The sequence below is a fragment of the Sphaeroforma arctica genome (genome assembly GCF_001186125.1).
Source record: "Sphaeroforma arctica JP610 unplaced genomic scaffold supercont1.95, whole genome shotgun sequence".
Taxonomy (NCBI): domain Eukaryota; class Ichthyosporea; order Ichthyophonida; genus Sphaeroforma; species Sphaeroforma arctica.
Window position 1 is genome coordinate 139920 of NW_014040463.1, and position 9637 is coordinate 149556.

At 47.1% G+C, this 9637-nt stretch overlaps 4 protein-coding genes across 4 annotated transcripts; all 4 read left to right on the plus strand.

The window, feature by feature from the left end:
• Positions 1 to 3977: 3977 nt before the first annotated feature.
• Positions 3978 to 4373, plus strand: SARC_02180 (hypothetical protein; the record flags this gene model as incomplete). The annotated part of the gene is made up of 1 exon (XM_014304086.1): positions 3978 to 4373. The coding sequence occupies one exon, from the start codon at positions 3978 to 3980 to the stop codon at positions 4371 to 4373; it is 396 nt and encodes a 131-aa protein (XP_014159561.1).
• A 1264-nt stretch (positions 4374 to 5637) lies between these two features.
• Positions 5638 to 5901, plus strand: SARC_02181 (hypothetical protein; the record flags this gene model as incomplete). The annotated part of the gene is made up of 1 exon (XM_014304087.1): positions 5638 to 5901. The coding sequence occupies one exon, from the start codon at positions 5638 to 5640 to the stop codon at positions 5899 to 5901; it is 264 nt and encodes an 87-aa protein (XP_014159562.1).
• Positions 5902 to 6136: 235 nt separating this feature from the next.
• Positions 6137 to 6430, plus strand: SARC_02182 (hypothetical protein; the record flags this gene model as incomplete). The annotated part of the gene is made up of 1 exon (XM_014304088.1): positions 6137 to 6430. The coding sequence occupies one exon, from the start codon at positions 6137 to 6139 to the stop codon at positions 6428 to 6430; it is 294 nt and encodes a 97-aa protein (XP_014159563.1).
• A 301-nt stretch (positions 6431 to 6731) lies between these two features.
• On the plus strand, positions 6732 to 6941 carry SARC_02183 (hypothetical protein; the record flags this gene model as incomplete). The annotated part of the gene is made up of 1 exon (XM_014304089.1): positions 6732 to 6941. One exon carries the CDS (start codon positions 6732 to 6734, stop codon positions 6939 to 6941), a length of 210 nt encoding a protein of 69 aa, XP_014159564.1.
• Between the last annotated feature and the right edge of the window lie 2696 nt (positions 6942 to 9637).

Consider the following 9637-nt stretch of genomic DNA (forward strand, 5'->3'; position numbering starts at 1 on the left):
GAACAACAAATGTACAACCGCTATCGCACCACCTGACCCTACGAACAGTAGTACATTCCTCCAAATCGAGAATGGCGATGTCCAAACAGACGCAAGGACAACATCGACAACGGAATATATGCTTAGCTAACAAGCCCAGCCAACTGTGACGCACAAGTCGAGCAACTCAGAGCAACTACAAATAGCTTCATCATCAACACAACAACCTGCTGAGAGCGAAGTACATACCGTCGAGTTGGAGGCTACTACAGCGACTACCAAAACACAACATGATCTCGAAGCAACCATAGCTAGAAGAACGGCAGAAGGTCGCCAAGTCTCTCGAGAACTGCGGGACCTTGTGATAGATGATAATAATGTCGACTGGTATCACGATAGCCGCCGTAAGCGACGAACTCCTAGCACTACACACACTGTTAATCCAGCAACTGCAGCAATGGAACCGAAAACATATAAAGGTATATATGAGATGTCAAACACAGCCGATTGGGAGGAATCAGCACGTTCGGAGATGGAGAGCTTGGTGATACATCGCAAGGCATTCACTCTGGTTGACAACAAACCGTGTGAGAAATCATTATCTCCCTCTCGATGGGTCTTCAAGACAAAAACGGATGAATCAGGACAAGTCACACGACTCAAATCACGTGTGAACGTAGCAACATTCAATACAAAACAGGGAGTCGATTACGATGAAAGCTATGTTCCAGTAGTAGCCAAGGAAACACTCACGACCTGTCTAGCTCTAATGGCACACTATGACATGGACATTCGACAATACGATACACCCTCGGCCTACCTCACTCAAGAACTGGATACCCCTAGCTACATGCGAGTGCCGCAAGGATACGATCTCATCGAACATATATTGGACCCATCACCGTGTGAGAAATCATTATCTCCCTCTCGATGGGTCTTCAAGACAAAAACGGATGAATCAGGACAAGTCACACGACTCAAATCACGTATGAACGTAGCAGCATTCAATACAAAACAGGGAGTCGATTACGATGAAAGCTATGTTCCAGTAGTAGCCAAGGAAACACTCACGACCTGTCTAGCTCTAATGGCACACTATGACATGGACATTCGACAATACGATACACCCTCGGCCTACCTCACTCAAGAACTGGATACCCCTAGCTACATGCGAGTGCCGCAAGGATACGATCTCATCGAACATATATTGTACCCATCTCACTATACGAAAGGCACAAGCAAGGAGACACACAGGTTGTACGTCGAGTTGACCGTTGCGTATACGGTCTACCACCTAGCGGACACTACTGGTTTAAAGCTATCCATCGGTTTGCTATACAACACAGTTATAAACAAGCACAATCGGATGGAGCACTGTTCATCAAACAAACACACAGTGGACCTTGCTTCATTGTTGTACACGTAGATGACAAAATTGCAGCATGCCAGAGTAAGACCGACGGACAGAAACTAGCTGACGCAATGAAAGGCGAATGGAACACTGTTGATATTGGCCTACCGTTGTGGTTTCTCAAGTGCCAAGTGGAAATACTTCCTGGAAGAGTACATCTCCATCAACGACAATACCTAAGAGAAATATTGCAGGAATGAAGGTTGATAGATTGTAAACCAGCATGGGTGCCAATTCTAGAATCGGACTATGAAGCAACAGACAAACATGCATATCTCCCGGAAAGAGTGGCAAGCTCAGACGTCCCAACAATCACACAATACAACAGGCTAGTGGGTCAGCTACGATACCTTGTAGATCAAACACGAGTGGAAATATGCTTTGCAGTTTCGATCCTAAGTCGCTACCTGATAGCACCTCAGTACCACCACTTCAGAGGTGCCAATCACTGTTTGAAGTATCTCGCTGGTACTCAGGACTTCGGACTTGAAACACAAACAAAGAACCATGTATTCCCTATCTGAGTGCAGACAGTAGCTTTGCTAGCGATAACACAACAAGACGATCCACCACCGGGCGAGTGGGCATTATAGCAGGTGCACCATTCATGTGAGGAACAAACTTGCAACGACTAGTAACAACGTCTACAGTGGATGCAGAATACGTAGCACAATCTGATACAGCCAAAGACGCAGTATGGGCTAAGAATCTCTTCACAGAATTCGGCATTCCGCTCGTAGAACCCACCACCATAGAACAGGACAACAAGTCAGCAATACTGATGGGAAATGGTATCACGAATCCCGCCGTACAAAACATGTCGATCTACGACATCATCACATCAGGGAACTCACATCGAACAACACCATCAAGCTAAAATACATACCATCAGAACAGCTACTCAGTGATTTCTTCACGAAGCCACTCAGCGGAGAGAAGTTTACCTACATACGCGACAGACTAATGACTCGGATGCCAGTATCAACATAGTTCAATTTATAATAAAGGTAAGTATTTTAAGGTAAGCAGGTGTCAAATGCTTTGTCCTTCTATCTCTGACTGCAAAATATACAGATATATCGTACCTTGTAAAAAGAGTGTGTACAAACTGTTTGTATTATATGTATAAATGAAATTATATATCACGCAATATATAGCTATATATTTGTTCATATAACTGTTTCCATCGATAAACACCCAAGTATTTCCTTGTGCAACTGTGTTCTGACATAAAATACTCTGAAGTTAAAGTTGAATCCCTCAGACAATTTGTATTCATCGATACACATAATATTAGTGACTTACTAGTTCTTTTTAATTTTTATGCGTGATATAGTAAAAGTTGCATACCTGTCACAATTTGTATAGAAATCCACTCGCAGGATACGAACAAAATTGTGAATTTCGCAGCCCACAGGCCCTGCAGGGACCACAACCTCACACTGTCTCCTAGGGTAGAATTTATCACCACACGAATTTCGTTGGTCAAGCCAATCAAAGGTTTAACCTTTTTTTTAAAAGCAACGATACTAAGGATAGCAGCCAGACCGCAGCATAAGAGCCGCACATTTCAAGACCCAAGAGAAAATCTTAGCCTCACAGTGTCCGAGTCTCAGCCTCTCAGGCCACATCCCAAAGTCAAACCAATATGCCACAAAGCAGAAGGGAGCTGTCCCCCAGTATCCACGCTACAGTCCACACCGATTCAGTAAGCAAAATGCATTTTTCAAGAAAATCTCGAGGATTTTTACCTGCGAAATTGTGATGCCTGTATCAGAGTTAGCTCACACCCGAGAGCTAATCAAGTTTTTCAAGAGTAGAGTTATTACTTATCCGACTTCCGAGAGCAGATTAAGTTTCTCAACCGATTCCCGAGAGTGGATTAAGCCTGTCAACCACAACATACTAATAATAGCTGCGGTTCTATGTGAGTCACAACCTATGCGGAAAGGCATCATGTGATCAGCGTGAGATTTAGTTGCAGAGAAGTTGAAATAGAAAAGCATTGAAGTGTTAAAGTGTTTCGCATAAGGTTTCTCATACTGACCATATGAGTTTTTACACCTTAGGTATAAAACCAAAGGTGATGTCAGAAATAAATATATACATTTGCACTTTATTTAAAGTCTACTACATTGTACTCTAACAGCATTGAGCTATTGATATCGGCGTTCAAATTTACATACATTGGATCGGGTCTTATATATACATATAGGTGAAACAAGTAAAAGCAAGGGACCATTTCTCATCTTGTAGGTTGTACTTTTCTTCGAATTTATCTTATCCCCGGAAGTTGTCCAATGCTAATGTCATGAGATTTCTGCCCTGATCATTGTCGTATTCATACAGCTCCTATATTGAGATACTACCATCAGTCAGAAACATATCCGTCTCAGATTCTGATCATGTAGTAGATCTTGCTTCTGAATCGGCACCCAAACTGATTTTGTCATCGATGGTCGCTCTCGTACATTCGCGCAACACAGTGCGTAACCGAGTTCATGAATTACGCAGGGCCTGACATTTGATATAGAACGCAGGCGAGGTTGGGCATGGACACTATAGTTGCTTATCGAAGCGCAGTATTATGCGATCCTTTGGCTGTGTCAACTTGTTCAAGATGGGCCAGACGGTGGTTGTACAGGCTTGGGCCCACGAACTGCGAGGAAACACGTATGCTTTCTTCAACGAGAGACAGAAGACGGCCAAAGAACTAACTATTGTCGGTCCTCGTGCTGTAATTCTACAAATTGCGTCGCAGACTGGAAACATTCACGAAGATCCGTCAATCAGCTTGTCGGCATATGCGGCATCGTACAACAATTCAGCTATGTTGGATGGCGACACGGCGGTGCAGCAGGTCACCCCAATTGTGTCTGGCAGGAAGAAGACGACAAGCGGATGGATACAAGACGAAGGCTTTCTGTTCAGAGCACGACCGCATGCGATAAAGAAAAGCGACTGGCGATATAAAGACTACTAAGGAGGGCACTTCAGGCCAGCAAGCACAATAGGTAGACGCTGAGCGACAGCGTCGTTTCGACACCCAGATGTTGTCTCTAGCCGACGCGGTGCGACCCCAAGGGCACGCAGAGAGAGATTGATTGCCCAGGTGCTTGCAAAAGTGGGTGCAACCGTTGTTAAGAAGCGGTCTTCTCGGTAGCAGGGTGTGTATCATTTCTCGTACGCCAGAACATTCAAATTTTTGATGTTCTGGTGCTTTTTTATTATTAACCCTGGTGTCATATTTTTTTTTGCAGCACTGGAAAGTCACTAAATGTACATAAAAAGTTTATATGTACTTTCAATTTTTCATTAAAACAAATTTGAGAAAAGAATTTAAACTCGCATTTAGTTTAGAAAACGTACCCGTAAATCTGTATGTATATAAAGTGACTTTTCCATGTAGGCCATGTACATTTAGAGTATTTCCTCTTTTTTTTTCCACGTGTCTGCAAGACACTGAGCGCTTGGCATTCATTACAATATTCACGAATGTCGGCGGATTCGCAGCGCTAAACTTCCTGTTGGCCCTATGTTATCACGGGAAGGACGTGCGTCGTCGACCTAATCGCAGAAGTTATGCCGAGTGGAAGTACGGCAAGGCTATCGAAAGGACGTTCCTATGGCACCAGTGGGGCGAGAGGTGGACCTCCTTCAAACGCTTCGTCATCTAAGGGGACCTACGAGGCAAGGTATGGTCGGAGAAGTAGCAGCGAGACGCCTAAGCACATGACTTGCCACATCTGTGGCAAGAACCACTAAAGAGTGGATTGTCCTCATCGTGTTACCCTGGCTGGGGCTGTGGCCGCCACCGTTAACAAAACGAATAAGGATAAGTGACGGTGTGAGGAGGGGCCTACAATGCCTTGCCTGGTCGATGACAGTGAGCTTCAGGTTTACTGCGACTCAGGCTCTTGTCCATCGACGATCCTCCGTTCGGTGGCGGAAGCGGAGTAACTGGTGCCTGCCGAGGTCGACCAGAATGGGCTGCAGATGTACGATGGTTCGCTAAAGACCACCCTTTCAGAAGGAGTGGTGACCACGTTACGTTTGCAAACATACTCGAAGGAAATTCTTGACAGATGAGATCACGTTTTATGTGGTGGATGTACCTAGCCTAACGGAATAATCTACTACACAGCATATGGTACACTTCTACTGAGCCCCTTACCGTCCGCATGGCAGTTAAGGCCTCTGTTCCGGTTGCTGCCCTTATTTACAAAACCTCCGAGACGATATTAAGCATGAAGCTGCTTTCCTACCAGGAGGAGAATACTACTAGCTCCGTCTATGGCTTTGCCTACTTAGAAGAGTTGGCACGTGGCATCGAGGTGCCTGAGGAAGAGCTGGCTAGCATGATGCGCCACTGGGAGCAGTGTGCGTACGACAAGGCCAAGCCTCACGAGTTCTCAGTTGGCGAAGAAATTTCTATCTTTATGTGTTCCGATGCTATAGTCGACCACAACATATTCAAGATAAAGGACCCAGTGAAGATGATCATTGAGTAGAGGAAGTGCGACGATGAGGAGCAGCAAGGCATCATCCGAAAGACAACGGATCGCGGGGGATAGCTGTCATCTAACATACTGACGGAAAAGGTGAAACGAGCTCCGCTGCTAGAGGATAAGGATAGAAGGACGTGTCACGCGTACGTGAGGCTCAATAAGTGGTCTCTGCCGGACAGTGCGAATATACCTGTCGAATACGAGCTGCGCCTACACATCAGCACACACTGCCCACAAGATGACTATTACCGACAACGCCAACGGGTTCAATCAGTGCTTCATCCGCGAAGAGAATAGGGACAAGACTACTTCCATCACCAGCACGGGTCAATTCTACGAACGGATTGATATCGGGCTTGGCCTCTTTGTGGTTCATGTACAGTATACAACACACAATGAGTTCAACTTTCGTGATGTCCAGGGGGTTGTGTCTTTAGTCGACGATGGCACAACAGCGACACGCTTACCGGATGGGGACCCGTTGGTATCTGGTAAGGAGAAGAAAGCGGACAGGGCTCACTGCAGCAGGTGACATCCGGTACAAGCGGCGGTCACCTCCAAGACCAAGTTCAACGCCGTTAAGTGCCAGCTGGCCAGGAAGAAGTATTCTCGGGCGTCTGTGGTTCCACGGCATGGTCACCATCGGATGATCGCATGTAAGGGATTGTGGCCATGGGCGTTCCCAAGAATAAAGATGAGGTTCTCACGTTTGTCTGCAAGATGACCTGGTGGTCCAGTTCCATACCGGGTTTGGGTGGGTGTTTAGCCCCACTCTCTAACTTTTTTGCTGACCCGAGCTGACCTTGGAGTATCAGAAAGCGTATGACCGCTGCATGTGGTTGCTTATCACAGCGGCAGCGGCACTATGTTTGTACACCCCGGGTAAGGACGAGCCGCTACTCGAGTATCCTGACGCCAGCGAGGTGGCGGTCGGGGGTGCTTTGATGGTACACCGGACGCCTGAGGAGGTGGTGGCGTTCGAAAAACGGGTCGAGGCGTTCTTAAGGAAGTCCATCGACAACAGCGACATGTCAAGGCTGTGACTCCTGCCCTGCAACAGGCCAGCTAACGATGCTCTAATAGTGTAGCTCACCTGGAATCCACGGACATGGTTTTGGCGGAGCCACAGCAGAAGCAGTGGGAGGCACAGTACCGTTGCATGGGGAATGGCAAGGAGATGTCGCTTCAGCTGGTTCGTGGGCAGTTGGCGGAGAGACCAACAGTGGACGACCGGAGAAAAGAGCTGACACTGTATGACCAGAATTTGATGCACCTGGTAGGGTGTAGGATCCCATCATTATCCAGGCTCATCTCGTTCTTAGTTTCCTTCATGGGGTCCATCACTCGTCTACTGTAGATCTGGTGCCTCGATATGGTGACTCTGACGTCGCTCTTCTGGCGATGTCTTAGGATAAGAGGGGCTCCGTTTTGGCGAGGAATTCGATAGGGGCTTTTAGTCGGGGGGTCCGTTGTCGAGTGATAGTGAGAATGGGTAAATGTTGCGGCGGTACTTGGTGGCGGTTGCAGACTGAGCGTGAGGTGGAGACGACCGTGGTATGTTCAACCAACGCTGCGCCTGGTGGCGAGACGACTAAGTCCGTTCATCGCCGGCGATGACAGAGGGTTCCGCTCAGGGTGCGGAAGGTATTTCCGTGGGCCAATCACGTCAGGAATGGACGCATGGGAAGTTGTTAGCGGGTTAGAAGCTCGTGTTATCAAGCGAGGGGCATCAAGGATGCCACCGTCCAACGCTGGAGCAGGGGCAAGACTTGACACCTCTTGTATTGGAATCACCTGTGGAAACGGACAGTAGCGGTTGCTTCTAGCCCACAAGGACACGATTTTCTTTGGAAGGAGTCTTTGCCGGCGTTCAGTGCCGAAGGGTTGACTACCGGTAGTGAGCTCGCCGATGCTCTTGCGGCCAGAGTATCAAGGACAAGCGCCCAGGGCGGCCGAGCCCCTACGGCGGTGATGCCGAGGGACGGGATGGCAGATCCTGCCGACGACGAATTGTCGGTGGATGGGGGCGCGGATGAGCGCAAGGAATGTGACGTGCAGCCTATACACGAGGACGATGCTCGGGTGGACGAGTTCCTGGACGACACGAACGAGCGAAAAGGGAGCTGTGGCTGCCTCGGGTTCGCGGCCGGTCGGAGACTCATGGGCATCCAGAGGTGTATTCTGAAGAGCAGTTGTTACGCCTCAAGGTGTACAGAAGTTTGCTGAGTCGGTGATCGACTCGGACTTCCCGAAGGAACCAGGAGCTGTTTGGAGAACAGCAGGTTCGACCGTATGTGGTCTCCGACTCGGTGGCAACGGACGGTCCGTCGGTGGCTGTACGCTCGGAGTGTGTGGAGACGCCACGGTACAGGAGGTGCTGCGTGACTCGCAGCTCATGGTGCGAGGAATGCACATTTCGGCTCTGCTGGCTATGCGAGCGGTCTGGAGTGTCCACTGGAAGCACATATGCGTTATCGTGTCTTTTTTGGCCTCAGGCAGTGTGGTTTCCGAAACTGGTGTTACTGATAGCAGATGATCCTATTGTTATAACTCGAGAAACTGGGCATTTACCGAGCATGGCCTGGATCTGGCAGACTTTTAAAAAAACAATCGGATGCAATGTTAACGAGACGCGAGAGTTTCATGCTCACTAGCTACTATGTTGGGTGTCATCTCGTCGAGCTAGCAGTGAGAGCTGTGACTCGCAGATAAAAATGATCACCTTGGGATCCGATTGTATTTATGTCATTTTTCTGGTACACATGTATTTATTCAGGTTTGGTAAATTGTAATAGCCACAAGGGTATAGTTCAGAACTAAACTTAGGTACCGAACTACAGAGGTCTACCAATTAGAAGGAAGGAGAAGAAGCTGTCATGGTGATTAGTGAGCCGATATAATCCTACTGATGGAGCTGATATGACAAGAGAGAGGAGCTGGTGCACGCCAGGGCTTAGCTATGATGTACAAAGGATTGGAGGACTGCTGAAGAGGACAGAGGAGTTGCCTAGTATGGAAGGTGTCGTGGACAATGGTACCAGCCTAGTGAGGATGGGAAGAGGAATAGCATGGCATAGATTCAGGGGGTTCCTTGGTAGATGTAGAGAATATACTTATAGGTTATACAGTAGGGATAACCGAGCATTTGTGCTGAAAGAGCTCGGATAATTGTCTATTAAACTGTTCGAAACCCTACCGTGTTGATAACTAATACAAAATATGTATGTATTCAATTTTGGTCACAAAACTTTACGCGGGAAAAATATTTTTATAAAAAAAAAGGTAACACAAAAAGTAGATAATCAAATCAGTAAAATCAAGAGTCGTGAATCAGTTTGCGATGCACTTTCATACCAACGACATGCATATACTTTCAAACAATTATATCTCTCTACCGGTATGTTTACTGATAGTGAGGTGGAAGACCTCCGGGATCGGCCTGATATGCAGATCGAACCTGTATTAAGTCCTAATGTAATCCCCTTGGATTGGTTTACCGAAAATTCGCCACGAAGTCTGCAAGCGATGTTTCAAGACATACGGCGAGGGTCTAGTTCGCTGCACAGTATGTATAGCTGCATAATTAACACGGAATATATTTTTCAAGAATATATCGGTTTAGCTATGAGTTTGATCAATCGAGAGAAGATGTAAATGAATATGCAAGCATTTACATGTGTATGCATATATGCACGCCTGCATGCCTGCGTGCCTGCGTGCCTGCATGCCTGCGTGCCTG